The sequence below is a fragment of the Natator depressus genome, chromosome 19, assembly GCF_965152275.1.
Source record: "Natator depressus isolate rNatDep1 chromosome 19, rNatDep2.hap1, whole genome shotgun sequence".
In the NCBI taxonomy this organism is placed as follows: domain Eukaryota; kingdom Metazoa; phylum Chordata; order Testudines; family Cheloniidae; genus Natator; species Natator depressus.
Genome location: NC_134252.1, coordinates 5,670,615 through 5,689,387, shown reverse-complemented (window position 1 = coordinate 5,689,387; position 18,773 = coordinate 5,670,615). Strand labels below are relative to the sequence as shown.

At 59.2% G+C, this 18,773-nt stretch overlaps 1 protein-coding gene across 2 annotated transcripts in view; it reads right to left on the bottom strand.

Annotated features, from left to right (window-relative positions):
* TINAGL1 (tubulointerstitial nephritis antigen like 1) overlaps window positions 1–18,773 on the bottom strand; it is a 34,607-nt gene that overhangs the window by 3,619 nt on the left and 12,215 nt on the right. Inside the window, exons 4-12 of one of the 2 annotated variants that reach the window (XM_074934604.1) lie at window positions 17,027–17,119; window positions 11,134–11,248; window positions 8,339–8,462; window positions 7,825–7,975; window positions 7,083–7,272; window positions 6,788–6,833; window positions 4,399–4,522; window positions 2,425–2,513; window positions 412–457 (exon numbers count right to left, since the gene is read on the bottom strand). In XM_074934604.1, coding sequence (XP_074790705.1) covers window positions 412–457; window positions 2,425–2,513; window positions 4,399–4,522; window positions 6,788–6,833; window positions 7,083–7,272; window positions 7,825–7,975; window positions 8,339–8,462; window positions 11,134–11,248; window positions 17,027–17,119 — 978 coding nt within the window. The remainder of the gene's footprint in view (window positions 1–411; window positions 458–2,424; window positions 2,514–4,398; window positions 4,523–6,787; window positions 6,834–7,082; window positions 7,273–7,824; window positions 7,976–8,338; window positions 8,463–11,133; window positions 11,249–17,026; window positions 17,120–18,773) is intronic. The other variant, XM_074934605.1, reaches the window with a different exon arrangement.

The following is an 18,773-nucleotide window of genomic DNA, read 5'->3' as shown; positions in this document are numbered from 1 at the left end:
CCCCGGTTCTGCGCCAGCCGAAGCCCGTGCCAGCTGGGAATCGCTGGTCTGTCCTGGGGAGACCCACAGCCCCGTCACACACGCTGAATAAAGCTGCTGGCTCCTGATCTGAATCCTGAGCCTTAGCATGCCCATGTCTGGCCTCTACAGTGCCCCAGCACACAACCAACCGCCTTGCCCAGGTGTGAGATCTGCAGCCAGCCTCAAGACGGTAGCTCGAGGACTGGCCCCATACGGAAGGCACATGGCCTGGGGGAGTTGATGGCACCTCTGCAGCGTCACCAGGACTCGGGAAGCCGCGCAGCGCCGGTGGGATGCTGACCCACCCACCTCTCTCAACCCTACCCATGCAGCCCCCAGCACAGGGGGGCTGCGATTACAAGGGCGCTTCGTGGCCAGCGCGACACTCACCCAGTACTTCTGCGTCTGCCCCTGGGGCGTCCTCTCTTCTCCCCACCTGCGGCAGGATCGAAAGGAACCGAAGGTTAGAGGCGGGGGTCTGGTTCTGGGTCAGGGTGGGAACAGCGCAGCCCCAGCCCCAGCGGATCCGGCCCCTCAACCCTAGCCATGCAGGAGAAGCCATGGAGGCCAAATTCTGGCACTTTTCTCCCCTACAAGGCAGCTACTTGGATCAGTGCCAGTGAAACTGGACAGCCCTGGAGCCAGTTAAAACCCAGCAGCAAGGCTGAGCCTAACGCCTGGATCAGATGCACCCCGCTCCTCTGAGTCCTTCCTTTTCATGTGCTCCCACCCTTGAGCAAACCCAAGGGGAGGGGATTGAAGACTTGGCCCAATCCCCCGGAGCCGTCCGACCCTTGCCTTGTGCCCCAGGGCGAGCCAGAGGCGACCCCACTCGTGAGCCCCTCTCCCCCATCACGCGCTCGGTCGTGATTCTGAACGGCGTGGAAACCTGGCACGGGGGGGACCTGGCCGGCTGGTTCGGCTTTGCAAGGTGCCGGCCGCGACTCTCCCGTGAGCCGATGGAGAGAACACAAGGGGGAAGGAGCCTCCTGCCCCTCGCTTGCCTGCCCGGGGCTTGCTCGGGGCGTCAGGTTTTTCCTTCAGCCCCCAGCCGGGCTGTTGCCCGTGGGACTGTTTTGCTCTTGGTGTTGGAACTGGTAACCACAGCGACACTCCGTTTACTGTCAGTTCACCGGTTTGGATAGCCGGCTGGAGGGGTCCCGGGGCCAGGGGTTTGTTTAGCTTTGCTGGTTTCCTGGCTCGCGGAGACGGTGCGGAGCCCCGAGGTCCCGGCTCCCGCCCACGGGCCAAGCTCGCTCCCGGAACCCAGCCAGGCAGAGTCAGCCGTGGGGAGGGGAGTCGAATGCTCAGGGATGTGAGCCAGGAACAGAGGGGGCAAGTGCTGGGCAACCTTCCCCCACACAGCTCTGCCGTGGCCCCTCACTCCCAGCCCCCCGCCCCCTCCTGCGCCAGTCCTGGGCCCCGCACAGCTCTGCCGGGGCCCCTCACTCCCAGCCCCCTGCATTACTATCCAAGCCCCAGGCTCAACCCCGCTCCAGCCCCAACCCACAGCCTTCCTGCTACTCCAGGCCTGCAGCCAAGTGTGCCAATGCACCTCAACCCTGCTCTGCAGCCCCCAATGCTGCTGCTGGCCTGGCCCTGGCCTAGCGGATACAGAGACGCCGTCCAGTTGCCCTTCACTCTGTCCACTCCAAAGAGGACAGGTGGCTGCATTAACCCTCGCTGACCTCGGGTCTCTCATGTCCCCTTGGTACTGCAGCCGGGCTAGAATACACAGATGCAGCCGCCTTTATCCTGCTCGGGAAGGAGCTGAGTTCCAGGGTGCTCTGCACCCCCAACGCCTGCTGAAGGAGCTGCAGGGGCTCAGTGCTCTCGGGGAACCAGACTTGCTTTGGTGGAGGGGCCTGGCTTTGGCTGTAGGGGCGGGGCTGTCGGCCCACACCCTGCAATCGTTTGGCCCCACTGCCTGGCCTACCGGCAAGAAACCAGCCAGATACGGGCTGACCCAGCTGGAAGGGGACCTGGAACATTTCCAAGGGCTCATTCCAGGCTCCCCAGCGCCAGAGGCCACGTCACCGCGTGGCAGCCGCAAACCTGAGCCAAGCGGCTTGCGGGCCCAGGAAGCGGGCAAGCCGGGGCAGCCACCCAGAGGTGGAAACACAGAAGGCTTGTGTCCTTTGTGTCTGCCTGGCAGCGCCCCGAGCGGGTGGCGGAGGCCGACATGCTATTCTTGGCTCTACCTGTTGATCTGGATCAGACCCTGCTAGAAACAGGACATTCCACTGTCCCTAGGGCTCAGCCCAGTCTTGTTCTGCATCTGGGGCACCTGTCTCACAGCTTAACAACCCTCCCTGGAAGGTCTGTGGCTAAGGGTTTGATGCTACTGACTCCCTGTGCGACCTTGAACACGTCCCTCAGTCTCTCAGTGCCTCGGTTCCCCACCTGTGAAATGGGGGAACAATCCTTCCTTTGTCTGCTTGAACCAGCTCCTGCTCCGGCTGCACCTGGCACAACGGGGCTCAGATCTCCTCCTGCAGCATAAACCTGCAGCATAAACCACCCTCTCCTGGCCCCCTCGCCACCCCCTTCATGCCAGCCCCTCACCCCTGCGCCAACCCTGCCGCCCCACCCTCGATAACTGCTCACCCCGCCTGGTGTCGGACAGTCTGAGCCAGCTGCATCCCCACCTCCCAGCAGGCTGGGCTGCTGTCTGCTCCCCATTGGCCACTGCCTTTCCTGGAAGGCAGTAGCCCAGCAGGGCTGCAGGGGAGCTCAGCTAGCTAGCAGCAGTAGGGGGTGTCCCAGTGTGAGCCCCGTCACGAGGGGGTGCTGTAGACCACACCGCCCTCCTCCGGCGGGGACAGCCGGCCTCCAGGGCGGCTTGCCTGCTCGCTGCGTCCCCAGCGGCTCGATGGGTGCAAACCTGGGGTTCTACCCACACCTCTCGGAGCGAGGCAAAGCGTCTGAGTGGGACTCGCCGCAGGCTGGGCCCAAAGCACTGGACCCGCTTCCCCCTCCTGTCATCTCCTCCCCGCGCTTCCACTCCAGCCCAAGGAAGGGGCACTCCTTTCCTCCACCGCAGGGAAAATGTCTTCCCAGACCGAGGGAGCTTTTCCCAAGAGCAGTGCCTAGAATTGACTCAGTGGAGAGATCAGGCAGGACCAGGAGTCAGGGCGGGATGTGCTCCCAGCTGGGCCGTCCATGCCATCCTGGGGACATGGACGGGTGGTGCCAACGGGGGGGAACAATCATTCGGTGTAATAGTGAGAACAAGGCAGGCGGACAGGGCTGTCAGCGCTTACACCACCCTCCACACAGATACCAGCATCCATACAGCCAGGGATGCTTCCCCGGGCGCAGAGCATGCTGGAGTTACTCCCCCACCCCTCTGCCCATTGCTCCATCCCCGATCCTGCACCCACGAGGGGCCAAGGCGGGTTTTGCCATTAACTGCCATAGGGGCAGGATCCCGGTCTCAGCCTCTCAAGCTGCACCAGCTTTTCACAGCTGCAGCCCCGGCTGCTTCCAAGCACACACCCGACACCCAGCCTGCAACCAAGCCCCGCAGCCTGGCGCTCTGCACTCAGCGCAGAAGCTCAGGGGTGGAAGAGCAGAGGGGCTGCGGATCGGGCTTGAGGGGCACCAGCAGAGCTGCATGCGGGGCCCCAGGACGGGAATAGCAGAGGGCAGGGCAGGCTGGTACAACTATTCCAGCTGGTGCCAGGCTCTGGCAGCCTCCCGCTCTCATGAGAACTAAACCCACCCTGTGTTTTTCTTCAAGCAAAGGAAACGTATTTGTTTCGCCTCTTTGCTTTGACAAGGCTCTGTTTCAACTGGCCTAGGCAGGCTGGCTCAGACAGGGGTCTCTTGGGATGCTTTTCTGCCATGCCCCACCCCACAGAGTCCAGTGGCTCCCAGAGATGAGTTGCCCCCCACCAGGGGCGCCGACAGAGGAAAAGCTCTTACCCCACCCCGCCCCAAAGGGAGTGGCCCTGTCTGGCTGCCATCCTTTCTCTGGCCTCTGCCCTCCCCGCAGGGCCCCGCAATGTACTTTGGTTCCTCATTCCAGGGAGGGCGCCGGCCTGGCACGCGTTCAATGCCACTCACCACTGCCCCCCCTCCAAATACACAGTGCTCGGCCCCTTCAGCAAACAGCCCAGTGCTTCAGTGTGACATCTCCCCAATAAACCCAGCCAGCCAACAGCCTCCCACCAACACCCCCTCGTTCTGGCCTCAGTGCGCAGGCCCGCACACCGCCCAGACGGCACTCGCAAATGCCTGACTCCCCCCCCCCACCTCGACACACCACTAATTCCAACAGTCGCCCACGCCCCCATCTCCCTCCCCGACACCTTCTCAAACACCCACATAACCCTCCCCAGCACCTCTGGCACGGGTACGAGAGGCCCTCCTTACCCTGTGATTTTCACCGAGTGTGTGCCGTGTCTCCGGTGGCGCTCCGGCTTCCCAGCCATCACCGGCGTGTGCCGATAAACTCCGCTCTTGTACACGAAGAAATCCTCGTGAACCTCCATGATGGCTGCAGACAGGGAGGAAAAAGCAGTGTCACCACGGGGCGAGGGGACAGCTACACGTCAGCTGGGTGTGCAGGGCCCATGCTGCCCCCTTCAAGCCAGATTTCTTTCCCAGGTGATGCCCCTCTATCCTCTGCCCCTCTGGTGTCGGTAGCTAGGTGACCTTGGTGGAGGGAGGTTGTATGTACCGCACCTTTAAATTTCCTGAGCCATTTTGTGAGAGGTGGAGTTAATGCAGCATGCTCAGACAAAGACGCACACACTGTGCTCTCTCTCCCCAAGCAGACTTCACTTTTGTTCTTTGTTGTTTGGTTGCTTAATCGAAATGGAAAGTCAGCCAGGCTGAAAATATATGGGAGTCTTGTGCAGATGGGGAGAACACAGCTGGGTTTTCGAGCAGGATTTCTCCCTCCCCTTTGGACTGCTCTGGCCGAGGGAGCTTTTACAAAATGTATTATCATGCCGATTAAAAACCAAACCAACGGGAATTTGAGATCAGCTCCCTGCGGTTAATAATTGAACATGGTCCTGGTGACGCAAAGCCCCCATTTGTGAGGAGGGAGCAGGATGGGCCCCAGCATCAGTGACCATTAATCAGCTGAACTGCGGCTTTACCAATCACACGGCTTGTTAACCATTAACCAGCCTCGCCCTGCCTGCCAAAGGGAGAGTGTGTGCATGGAGGTGGTATGCAAGGTGTTTACCAGTGTGGGTACCCACTGGTGCTGAGATGGGGAGGGGAGGCCACTAGCTAGCTCGGCGGGACACTTAAGGCCCTTGTTTTTCCGGTTTTACTGAAAATGTCCCAGGTTTTACAAAAGCTAGCATTGGGTTTTTCGTGATTTTCACCCGAATTTTAGACCACTCAGGTACAGGAATAGAACAATGATGTTAAGAAAATCCAGTACAGCAGAGTTGTGTTTAGGTGGTAATAAGTTAGACAAAGTGTACCCGGGAGGCTGTTAAAGTAAGACCGTGGAGTGCGTGTGAACCGGGAATGTGCAATCCATGAACTAAACCACCACACGCGGCAGCTTTTACTTCAGTCCTCTTACTCTGCTCCGTGTCTGGCCTCCCGTCCGCCAATATTATTCCTGATATTTACCCAGAAACCGGTGAAGTTAATTTTTTGCCGCTGATTTCTGATCCTTTTTAAAAGTGTTTGTAATAAACACTAATACAGTCCTGGGAAATCGTAAAGAAAAATAAAACCTGAAATCGAAGGGCCTTTCATGACAGATTTAAAGACTGACGGACGATTCTTTTGTAAATGTTGAAACGAACATCTGCTGTACGTCTGCGGCTTTGTTTCCTTACGCTGCCTGGAGCAATGGTATTTTGGCTAGCCGTTAATGAGCATGATTACTAATAGGTCGTTCAGGCCTAGACCCTGGGCATCATCTTGGATTCGGCGGCCTCTATTGTTATTTATTATAATTTGTATTGTGGGACAATTGTGGGGCCCTGAGTCACAGACCAGGACCCCGTTGCGCTAGGAGCTGTACAAACACAGTGCAAAGAGATGGTCCTTGTCCTAGACCCACACCCAGGCTGCGTCTAATTCTTGCCCCCTCTTTCGACATGATGGGATCCTGCTCCCTGAATCAGGAACAGGCCCCGTTTGCTGTCCCATTGGGAAGCACACGGGATTAAGCGTGGCCTCAGGCAGCGAACACTCAGGACATGAGCCCATGCCGAAGGGGCCAGTCTTTTCTATTCCACACAGGTTCTCACACCACGCTCACCTCCACAGCACCCGAGGGCTAGATTCACAAAGCACCGATGCCCAAAATGTAGACCCTCAAAACCCTGCTGAGCTGCTTCCGAACCTATGTTTCCGCTAGGAAAGACCCTGGTTTTTCAGCCGGCCGGCACGCAGAGCCCCCTGGCCTTGCTGAGCTGGTCTGGGCCTAAGCCCCGATGGGATCCTCGAAGCCCAGCGCTCAAGGCTAATGTCTCCCCTGCCAGCTCCACCCTGAGCTCCTGGAGATGGGTGCCAGATGCGGCCAGGGATAGCAACAGAGGGGCAGCCGCCAGAGGGACGTGCCCCCTTTACCCCACTCCCAAAAGGAGAAGGAGCAGCCCAAATGGAAGCCAACCACCTAGCCCCCCTCCTCTGCACTAGCCAGGGACTAGTAACAGGGTCTGCAGGAGAGGGAGGGGGCTCCCTGGGGCTGGAAGGGTAGCAGGGTCTGTGCCAGAGTCGGATGGGGAGGGGATTCCCTATGGCAGATGGTGGGTGGGTCCAGTCCAGCTGGCGCATCCCTTACCTTGCACAGGTCCATTCTCCATCAGCTCCTTCATGATCTCCTTCTCCTGCAAACACAGAGCAGGGCTGGGTCACACACATGGGCCGGGAAGTAGTGGCAGCTGGGAGACCCTGGGCTTTAATCTGGGCACTGCCCTCGCCCCACCCCTCCAATGCCCTCCCCATTGGAGCCTGCTGTCCCTGAGCGAGTGCGATTAGCCTCCAGCCTCCCGGACCAGCCCAGGGCCAGCCAGCGTTAACCCCTCGGGGGCTGGACTCCACCCGCAGAGGGATCCGGGCAGGGCAACAGCACTTACGCTGGAGGAGAGGCGATAGGCGGGGGTCGACTGGTAGATCTCGTTGGAGTGGGCCTGGGGGTTAGGGCACTGCTGGGTGGCTTGCCTCTTCCCTCTGCCCGTGGAGCGACTTTGCATCATGCAGGGCCGGCCTGTGTGGGCACTGTCCTTCTCCCAGCTGGTGAAGGGGTAGCAGCTGTCAGTCACCACCCTGGGAGGCAAGAGTGGGGGTTAGAGAGGGATGCACAGCGGCAGGTGGGACAAGGCGCCAGCCCCAGCAGGCCCAGCCCATGGGCTGCCCCCCGGCACAGGGACGATGGGACGGGGAGTGCTGGGATGCTCGGTGCAGCTCCAGGATGGCTTGACCAAGATGCTGGCCCCGTTTCAGATTGGAGGGGACCGTGCCAGGGGACGGCTCATTCTCTGGGCAATGCCAGCCTGTTCTTGGGCACAGTGCAACAAGTCCTTCCCTCTCTCCCCCCGCTGGTTTTTTCAGTGCCCCTCGATTCCAACCCATCACTCTTCTGCTGTTCCAGCCCTGGGCTTCCCCCAACCCCAGCCTCAGCCCCCCTGCTACATTCCTGCCCCCCGCCTCACACAGCTCTCCATCCCGAGCCGCAGGCCGCCACTCTCCGAGCCCTGAACCCTCCAGACACATCTCGGCTGATTCATTCCACCTCTGCCCTGCAGCCCCCTTCCCCGCTGCCCCACTCCGGGGCTCCCACCCCTGCCCAAAGCTCTGCCGATGCCCTTCCACACTCACCCTCTCCTGCGCAGATACCACCAGGCCCGGTCGATCCGGCCCCCGCTGCAGCCCTGCTGGTTCCGGGTGTCACACGAGATCAGGTTCTGGGGGGACAGGGCGGGCGTCATGTGCCCCATGGAATGGATGGAGATCCTGTCCGATGCCACCGCTTGGGGGAAACTCACATGGTTAGGAGGTTCCTAATGTAGCAGGTACAACTCTTCTCCCTTCCCCCCAGCCAATCAGCCTCACCCCCAGGGGCCCAATCCGGGACAGAGAGCAGCTGGCTCTTGGCCCTAAGGATGGGCCAAAGCTGCAGGTCGTTCCAGCTTTGCAAAATGAAGTCGGGGCAACTGGGAGCCAGGGCCCGTCCTACCCACCACGTCAATGGGCGAGCCATGGCAGCAAGGTGCAGAAGTGGCAGAGGTCTTCCAGTGAGTGGGTAGGGAGGGCTCCGTCTCTCTGCACCAGCCACCCTTCAGCCTCCTGCTGGGGCACGCAGCCTGGCACTTCTGCCCAACAGGCGTCTTACCTGCTGTAGAGAAAGCCCAGGAGCCGGCACAATTGCCCTGGTCCAGGGGCTCGAGGATCAACCCGGGCCATTTGTCAGCTGCGTTGAAATGGCTGGGGAGCCACTCGTTGGTGTCCATGCTCATCTGCAGAGGCAGAGACAGGGAGCCTCAGCGGGCCACAGGGGCTCAGTGCCAGAGCACCAGGGACACCACGGCCGAGGGCGGCTGGATTTCCAGGCTGCATTCAAGAGAGGAGCCCTTCTAGAGAAGATACCCCAGGGCCAGCTGAGAGCCTGGCCTCTTCCCCTTTCCCCAGGAGCCTTTGCTCCCTACTCCTGCCAAAAGCATCCTGCAGGATCCAAACCTCCCCCAAGTAGGCAATCAACCCTAACCACTTGGTGGGCTTGTGGTTAAAGCACTGGGCTGGGACCCAGGAGCTCTGGGCCGGTTCCTGGCTCTGCCACTGACTCTGTGCAGGTCACTTGGGCTCAGAGGTATTTAGGTGTCTAACTCCCATTGGCTTGGGTAAGTTTTCAAAGTTCCTAAGTCCCTTCTTCGAAAGGGACAGGCATGTAAGAGCCTAAGTCTCTTTGGAAGTCAATGGGATTTGGGCTCCTAATTGACTTGGGTTCTGTGGAAATTTTCACCCTCTGCATCTCTGTTCCCCAACTGCAAAACGGGGACATGAATCCTTCTCTCTCTCGTCTAGTGACACTGCCAGCACCTTGGGGCAGGGCTGTCTCTCCCTGGGTGTGTGCACCGGGGGCCCTGAACTCAGGTTCCAGCTTCTTGGGTTACTGTAACAACAACAGGCTTTCTTTAAACCCGGCTGAATTGCAGAGGTCCCCGGGTCACCCTCCAACGGCAGAACAAATGGCAGCCTTTGGTTTTTGGTGTGAATTCAGGAAGTCCTTCCTGGGCAACGCAGCCCAGCCCCCGGCCGGCTGCCAGCCATGCACCGGGGCGGATGCAATTAGAGTGCGGAGCGTTTATGTGTGATCAGGAAACGTCTCTAAAAATACACATGGTCAGAGAGTGAAGGACACTGCTTTGGACAGTGGTCCACCCGTGCCGCCGAGCTCAGAGGGGAAGTCGGGCTGATGTTTGCGCTATGTTCTCTCCTGAGCAAGCTCGCGCCAACGACAGGAGCAGTCCAAGAAAAACAAAGCCAGGCCGTAACAACAGTGACCCTTCTTTCCCTCCCCCGCGCCTTGATGATTTCAAGGTTCCCAGCGGGAGGAGGGGTAAATATGGTCTGCTGGGACTGGGGTCAGCACAAGACTATTTCAGGACTCTGCTCTGGCCTTGGAGTTTCCTTCCTGCCTTGGTGGAAAGAGGCTGCCAGCCGGCAAGGTGCGGAGACGCTGGAGTGAAGGAGAATGGTGTAAACACCTTGACCATACAGACTCGCCCCATCCCTGCAAGAGCGTACCCAGCCAGGATCACACCCAAGGGCTCTGACCCCAAAGTACAGGCCTCTAAAGCACTAGCTCCGGTCAGTGAGAGCAGGGTCGGGTGTGGATCAACCGCCTAGCACACTTGGCCAGGGAGCTACCCGCAGCCTGGCCTGGCTTGGGGCTGCTGCACTGTTGCCTGCCGTCACCACCAGGAGGCGCTGTTGGGGACGCTGCCCTGAGGTCGTTAACGGAATCTGAGCACGCTATCTCCTGACCGCCCCGACCTTTGCCACCCCCACGTCATGGCAACATCAGGTCCCCTCCCAACCGGGGTGCCATGCGTCGGGCAGGGGCAGCCCCCCACCCGAGTGGATGCAGCCCCTGTGCCTGGCTTAGAAGAGTACAGAGAATCCCCGAGAATGGGAAAGCGGAATGAAATATGGCCTTTCCCCCCATTCGCACCTCTTCCTGCCCTGGCTCAGCCTACCCCCAAGTCCTGGGTCAAGCAGAAGCGCCAAGAGACAAAAAAAAAAAAGGCAGCAGGCGAACAATAGCGCAAGCTGGAATAACGGCCTGTCCCATCCGCTGACAGCCTGGGTTTCCTGCCCGGCTGAGCCAGCTAACTTCCCCCCGGCCCCCACTGGAAAAACAGCATCTTGCTCTCCAAGAATGTGCTTGGAAAAGAACGAGCCTGAGCATGCCCTGTCGCTCTTCCACCCGCCCCGGCAGGGGCCGCCCTCCGCGGTGAACGGGGCCGCGCTGGATGGGAGCAGAGCCCGGGCGACGTCGGGGTCGTGCCCTGGCAGCCCCTGCCTGCGTGTTTGTTCTAGCAGGAGCCTTTGGGGACAGGATGCGTCTGGGGTAATGCACCGTGCAGCGGGCTGGCTTTGCAGACTCAGCAGTGGTACAGCAGGGGCCTGGGGGGCCGGCGCGGACCTCGCTTTCCGATGGGAAACAAACAGGGGAAGGAAAGGAAAAGAATTCAGGGACTGCAAGGCTGAAGCTACTGAGCTGGGGTTTCCAGAGGAACAGGCCTAATAAGACCCCCACGGAGCCCCCACTACAGGCCTGGGAGTATCTGCCCACTTCAGTCTTCAGCCAAAGCATGGCGCCATTCCAGCACAAGGGGTAAGGCCCTGCCAGGATAGGAAGGAGGGTCAGCGCTGGACTGGGCCAATTCCCAGCTCAGGCACAGACACCCAGTATGACCTTGGTCAAGTCACTTAATCTGCCCCGTGCCTCAGTGCTCATCTGTATAATGGGGGCAATGCCCCGCACAGAGATCAGATCCCAGCTGCAGGCTGGGACGGGAGAGTTGGTCTCAAGTGGACAGGTATTAAACAGCCCAGGAACAACACAGGGGAATGTAACCCAACCCCCACCCTATTCAAGGCCTGGGCCAGGCAAGACAGACTCACCTGCAGCTCGTTCATGTTCATGACCGTGGGGGGTGGTTTGATGGTCCCCAGCCGGTGGCGGACCCCTTCGTCCAGCGTCATCCCCCAGAAATGGCTGTAGTTGGCGGCTCTCCAGCTAGCGAGGGACAGGTGCAGGTCCGATTAGAGGGCAAAGAAATCCCTGACATGCTCACGACCCCAGGCGCGGAAAGCACCTCATGGCTCAGTCTGAAGCTGTAGAGTGTTGACCAGCCCCACCCCCTGGACGTGCTATTTGGGGGCATGAGGGTGTTTAAGACAGAGATGGGCCTGGACCAAAACCCTGGGCTGCAGGGCTCACGTCTGGGCACCCCAGGACTTGAGAAGGCCCGGCGCCAGATTCCTCCCCTCCAAGGTCAGCGTGGCTGTCACGGAGTGCCCGGGCGATGCTCTGGAACTGCTCCCCATGAAGCCAGTCAGGACTCTGGGGCAGTCGCCTTTCCGTGAGCAGCCCGTCTTCAGGACACACAGCTCACACAGCTTCCACCTTCCTGGGTCTGACCTCGGAGCATTCAGCATCCTCTGCCCCTCCGTGCGCTTCCCCCAGCGAGTCCACACAGGTGGGGCTCCTGGGGAAGCCAGAGGGTCCTGCACCCCAACTTTGCAGTCAGACGGGACTCTCAGTGAGCCAGTAAAACAGAGGTTTATTAGACGACAGGAACATGGTCTAACACAGAGCTTGCAGGTGCAGAGAACAGGACCCCTCAGCTGGGTCCATTTTGGGGGGCAGTGAGCCAGACAACCATGTCTGCCCTTCACTCCATGTCCCAGCCAGCCCCAAACTGAAACTCCCTCCAGCCCCTCCTCCTCTGGGCTTTGTTCCTTTCCCAGGCCAGGAGGTCACCTGATTCCTTTGTTCTCCAACCCTTTAGCTCTCACCTTGCAGGGGGGAAGGGCCCAGGCCATCAGTTGCCAGGAAACAGGGTGTCGGCCATTCTCTGTGTCCAGACTCCTGCACACACATGCCCTCTAGGGCTCTGCAATGATCATACACCCATACCGCACCACCTAGATACTTAAGAACTTCATAGGGGAAACTGAGGCACCCCCACACTATTCAGAGGAAACATTAAGAACAGTCCCACTTCGTCACATCTCTCCCCCCTTCGAGATCGAACTGAGCGGGGTCACTTTAGCTGGTGACCTGGGGAAGTTCGAAGCCACCAACGTTCCCATGGATGCCCCAGCATCTCTCCCATTCCTTGGTAGGAGTTACACCAGGACCTTCCAGTTTCACGCCCTCCCTTAGGTCGGGGGTGGTCGATAGCACTCGCAGGCCGCATGTGGGAAGGTTTATGCGGCCCGTGCCCTTTGGCCACCCCAAAACCCCAGTGGGTCAAACTGGGATTGGGTCTTCTCCCCATCAAGCTGGCCAAACACAGCCACTTGGTTATAGGACGGTTTAACTTTCTTAACAGCTTTCACTTCATCTGAGACCTTCTCAAAGCTCTCCACACTGGGTCTCTCAACAGGACAGTCAGTGGATCCATTCACAACAGAAAATTTCTGGCTGTTAGGAACTGAAACTTTCTTGATTAAATCACTTTCACACCCTTCAGTTGCAGTAAACTGCTTGCAAAGACTCCATGAGGATTCCTTCCCTAGGGGCTTTTCTATGCAACAATTCACCCCTCACAGAAATTCTGCCCTTACCCTCTTCACCTAGGGCTTGCTCTAGAGGAACACTTTCCTGAGCAACAACAGACTCTTTCTGGGTCTCCCTTACATCCAGAATTACCTCTAGCCCATCCGGCGGATTCCTACACAATCCCCTTTCAGGCAAACTGACAGACTTCCTAGAGAAAAGGTCAGAAGCATTCTCCTTCCCTTTGCCACACACAAGTTCAGGAATCTTTTCCTTCTTGCTACAGGTTTCCACACCCTCAGTAGCTAACACAATCACATCACCTTCATGCTCTCCTTGTGCCCTGGCTAGGATCTCACCCTGATTAGACAGAGTTGCGACACCCTTTCCCAACAACACACTAGCAACAGGCAAAATACAAGCACCGGAATTGTCTGGGCTCTGGGATTTTACATAGACACTAACTGGATGTGACCTACTTACAGGGCCATTCTCCCGAGCAGACACAAACTTAGGACCCTTCCCTTCCTGGGCTTTAGCTGAATCCAGAACCAGCTCTGAGACAACTGCACTACCCTCAACCATCACAGGCGGAAAGGACCCTTCTGTCTGCTGCACAGACAAAGAAGAGCCGGACACACTTTCTCCTTTCCCAGACACACAGCTTGGGATCTCTTTCCCCTTGTCCCAGCACACAGGGCTGGTCACAGACAACTGCTTGGAGATCAGGGTAGCTCCCTCCACAGGCAAGTCAATACCCCTGACAGACACAGGCACGTTTCCTTCCCTGTCACAATTCTCCACCCAGCTAACAGGTAAGGTCCAGGGACACTCATCTTCCACTCTCCTCGCCTTCCCACCCTGCTGACTAGACACAGCCATCAGCTCACAAGGCTGCCTAGGCTCATCCCCCCACTCAGCTGGGGTCTTATCTTCCCCCTTGCTCAGCGCTGCCCTTGCTGTCCCAGTGGGGTAGGCAGCGAGCTCGCTGCTTTCCTCACAGCATCAGAGCCAGCGTGAGCCCCCTTCTCCAGTGTGCAAGGGGGCGGGGAGCATCTCTCTGTCCCACCCAGCCCCAGGGGTCTGGTTACAGGCAGGCAGGTAGCCTGAGCCTAGCAGCTCCTCCCCCTGCCAGCCAGGTCATCTGCATTTTCACTGACCATTTCCCTCTCCACCGATTGGTTCCCTGGATTCAAATTCAAACCCTTGGCCGTTACAGGAGCAGGGCCTGGAACCTGTCCCAAAGAGACACAGTCACCTCCCAACAGGGTCTCACAGCTGATATCCTGGAGCACCCCAACAACCAGCCAGCCTGACCCCTCCTGGGTCTGCACAGGGATCTGGGCCATAGGCAGGGCGAGGGGCTTCGTCCCTGGGACCCTCACACAGCTCACACAGCCCCTCAGCCTCTGGGGCTGCACCACCCAGGGCCTGACAACAGTTTTCTCTCTCCCCGGATCTCGCCACCCCAGGAATGTCTCCCCATTGACCATCACCTTCTGCTCCCACTGGAGGTCCGAGGGGCCTGGCCCAAGGAAACTCCACACAGACATATAGGTTGGGACCAGGAGTGGGAGCCTGTCCACCTCCCCACCCATCTGGCCGACAGAGTCTATGGCCTTGGGACCCAGCAAGGGAGCGAGACACCGGGGCTTTTCCGCAGGGTCCCCCTGGTTCAAATCTCCAGCCTGCTCAAAGGCAGTGAGGTGGACATCCACATCCCCCCCCCCCTTAACCAGGGGCAGCAATTTAGTCTCGAGGTTCCCTGTGGAACTGGCCCCCCGGGGTCTATCCCCACTCACCCCGGGGAGGTCCCCTAGGCCTCTCCGCTCCCCCACCGCCAGTTCATGCTGCTGCTGCTTCTCCAGCTCTTTCTCGGGCTCTCGCTGTCTCTCACAGTCCTCTTGCTCTCTCGGACTCAGCTCCAATCCCATCCGTCTCCGATCCCCCGATGGGGAACCCGATCGTGAAGACCCTCGTCTGGTCGGGGACAGGAGTCTTGGGGGTGCCTGGCTCCCACTCCGGCTGCTCCCAGATCCTGCTATAGCCCCATTTGGGTCAGGAATCTGTTCCTTAGAGCGGTCATCCTCCTCCAGCTGCACGATTAACTGTGCTTTGGTGAACTTTCCAATGCTCAACCCTCTCTTTCTGCACAGGGTTACAATGTCCTTCTTAAGGAGACGGTGACAGGCCATCACTCCACTCTTCCCAAGTTGTTGTGGACTCACAGGCCTGTGTGCTCTCAGCTCCCCACGGTTTCCAGGGAGAACCCCTAGTGTGCCAGCCCTTCTCGAGGTCACCACCTCTTTGCCAGGGTCGAGCTGCAGACTCCTCCGCCCCTGGGACCGCTCGCTGCAGTCCCCCGGGGGACCCTGTTACTGCAAAAGTCCTTTTCTCTGGTCACACAATCCTAGGGGTTAACCGCCCCCTGAAACCGTCTCTCTCTGAATCTTCAGCACGCCTAGTCCCCATCAATCCCCCTTTGTTTTACTGCTCCCCAGTCACTTACTGCAGGAAGCGCCATCCACGAGGTGCATTAGATCCCACCGCTGCCACCAGTTGTCACGGAGTGCCCGGGCGATGCTCTGGAACTGCTCCCCATGAAGCCAGTCAGGACTCTGGGGCAGTCGCCTTTCCGTGAGCAGCCCGTCTTCAGGACACACAGCTCACACAGCTTCCACCTTCCTGGGTCTGACCTCGGAGCATTCAGCATCCTCTGCCCCTCCGTGTGCTTCCCACAGCGAGTCCACCCAGGTGGGGCTCCTGGGGAAGCCAGAGGGTCCTGCACCCCAACTTTGCAGTCAGACGGGACTCTCAGTGAGCCAGTAAAACAGAGGTTTATTAGACGACAGGAACATGGTCTAACACAGAGCTTGCAGGTGCAGAGAACAGGACCCCTCAGCTGGGTCCATTTTGGGGGGCAGTGAGCCAGACAACCATGTCTGCCCTTCACTCCATGTCCCAGCCAGCCCCAAACTGAAACTCCCTCCAGCCCCTCCTCCTCTGGGCTTTGTTCCTTTCCCAGGCCAGGAGGTCACCTGATTCCTTTGTTCTCCAACCCTTTAGCTCTCACCTTGCAGGGGGGAAGGGCCCAGGCCATCAGTTGCCAGGAAACAGGGTGTCGGCCATTCTCTGTGTCCAGACTCCTGCACACACATGCCCTCTAGGGCTCTGCAATGATCATACACCCATACCGCACCACCTAGATACTTAAGAACTTCATAGGGGAAACTGAGGCACCCCCACACTATTCAGAGGAAACATTAAGAACAGTCCCACTTCGTCACAGTGGCCCATTCCAGAGACACTCACCTCGAGCGCAGGGCTCTGGTTTGGCCCCTGGCACAGAGAGGGATCCTAGCACACCGTCCTAGGCACTTATCTGGGCCCCGTTATGGTGGCATCAGCATTTTAGTACACTGACTCTCTCAACACCCCGGGGAGGCAGGGGAGGGCGGTGCTATTATCCCCAACGTACAGATGGGGAATGGAGCCACCGAGAGGCTAAGGGACTTGCCCAAGGTCACACTAGTGGTCTACAGCAGTGGTCGGTATGGAACCCAGGAGTCCGGCCAGTGCCTTCACCGCAAGTCCAGCCGGGCTCTCTCGGTGCTACGGGGCGTGTAACTGCATCTTAACGGCAGCGTGGTGGTTACCGGACGCTCACAGGTCTCAGGAGAGGTTCCATCCCCCGCCCCGGCCGTGATGCGCCAAGGAAGCGGGGCGCAGGGGCTGTAACCAGAAACGGCCCTTTTTTCAAAACTGAAATTTTTCATTCAAAATTGGTCGTCTGTTGGAATTTTTCATTCCCCACGCCCCCCCCGGCAAAAAAAAACAACAAGCCCGTGCTGCCTTTTGGGGGGCCACTGGTATCGAAAACGTCCTCAGAACAGTTGTCAGGACTTCTCATTTGCTAAAACCAGGCTTGGAGGCACAGGACAGAGTTTTAACCCTTGCTTGCCCAGCATTGGCGGTCTCTGCACCTCGTTTCTCCCTCTGCACTGAACGCTGCCTTGCGTCCGGCTTGCCTGTCTGGCCCGTAAACTCTGTAGGGCAGGCGCTCTCTCTCGCTGGGTGTCCGTACAGCACCTAGCACAACGGGGCCGTGATCTCAGCTGGGGGCTCTCAGTGCTCCCAGGACCCAAACACTCGCAGCGAACCCAGCCCAGCATTTTGCGGGTCTCTCAGAGCATCGGGCTGCCCCGTGGCCCTGCAGCGGAAGGCCGACACCTCCAACCTTCAGGCTTTCGAAGGCCCTGGCAAACCGTCCTCCCGGCAAAGGGCTCTTACCCATAATTCCCTCTGTTGATGGCGTCAATCATCTCCCCATCGATGAGGCAGGGGTGCTGCTCACAGTCCCACTTCCCGTTCCCGCTGCAGGTGCTGGGAAGAGGAGATAAGAGACGGGTCAGCCAGGGAAGCGGGTCCAGCTGGGGAAACGTGGGACAAGGCCTTGCCATCGGCGCGGGACGGGACCGCTACGTGCCTGCCTGCGCTAGAGATCTGTCGTGTGAGGCCGGGACCAGTCGTTCCCTCTCGCTCGCTCCCCGGCTGCACCCAAAGCCACCTCAGCCACGCGTGGCCCACGGCACAAGTTGGGGGAGCTACCCCAGGTGGCAGCCGATACTGGATCTCGAGGGTAGCTGCGTCCATTGCTGCTCCAGAGCCGCAATTCAGCTGTCGGCCTCCGCTCCTGTGCCTTCCCACAACCCCCCCAAGCCCCCCCGCCCCGCCCCCGCAGCAGCCCATCTACCTACGCACCGTGCTGTTTGCAAGCCAGCACTTAAAGGGTTGGACGCTGCCTTCAGAGAAGCAACTAAACTCGCTTCCCTGCACCTTTGGAGCCCCGTGGGTCTGCGAAAGTGAGCCAGAAAGCCCTGGAAATCAGTCCTTGGCATGAGACTGTGACCCGTTCCCCTGCTGGTCACTGCTGGGGCTTGGAAGGGCAAAGGAGCATGGGATGAAAACTAACGAGGCTGAAAGTTAGCCAGGCTTTTGCAAACATCAATATACTCTGGGGCTGGGGGAAGGTTCAGAGCAGCGAGCGCTGCCTTTCCATTAGTTCAGCAGCCCGAGTTAAAACCGGGGAACACGAGAGAGTCTGCACTAAAGCTTCGGGGAAACCTAGCCAGCCCTTGTCCGCATTACGGGCGCTGCAATAACGCTGGGGCCGCAGCTATGCCGCTGTATCTCCGCGGCACAGACGGCAGCGACAGACGGGGTTCCTCCATGGCGGCAGGAACTCCTGCCTCCCCCGTCAAAGGCACCATTCTTCCGTCGCCCCAGCTGCATCTACCCCGGGGCTTCGCTGGGCACAACAGGGTGTTTCACACCCCTCCCTGACGTAGTTACCCTGACTTAACGTCTCTGCAGAGACCGGGCCTGGGATGCCTTAGAAGAGCTGGGGAGGAAAGGAAGAGCAGGCCCTGCTCAGAGCCTTTAAGGCCAGAGGGAACCATCCTGACCATCTCTGAGCTCCTGCCCAGAGCGGGCTGCAGAACCGAGTTGCCCACCGGCTCCTGCAACAGGCCCAGAGCCTCCGGCTGAGTCACTGAAATCCTCAAATTTGCCTGCAAGGCTCCAAGTTAGAGAGCAGCCACCGCTGACCCTAGTTGAGACCAGCAAGTGCCCCGTGCCCCACGCGGCAGGGGATCCGCGGGGCTGTGTGGGGAGGCTGCAGCCTCAGGATCCGGGGGCAGCAGCAGAGCTGTGGAGTGCTGGGGGGCGGAGAGCATGAAGCGGGCCCCCTCGCCCCCTCGCTCCCATAGGCAAGAAACGAAACCCATTCCCCCGCGACACCATTCCAGCACCTCCAGTTCCCTGGCACCCATGGGGAGCTCACACAAGCCGTCTCCAGCATTAACCAAGCTCCAAGCAATGCTTGGTATTTTCTCCAAGACCCCTGCTGGTTTTTGCTCCTTTTCCAGCTCAGAGAGGCTGCGCTTCCTTTTAAGGCTAAGGAGCTGCCAGGCAGGGCTCTCCAAGTATAGACAGAACTGAGCCAGCGGGGAGCATCACAGACCCGGGCCCAGCCTTA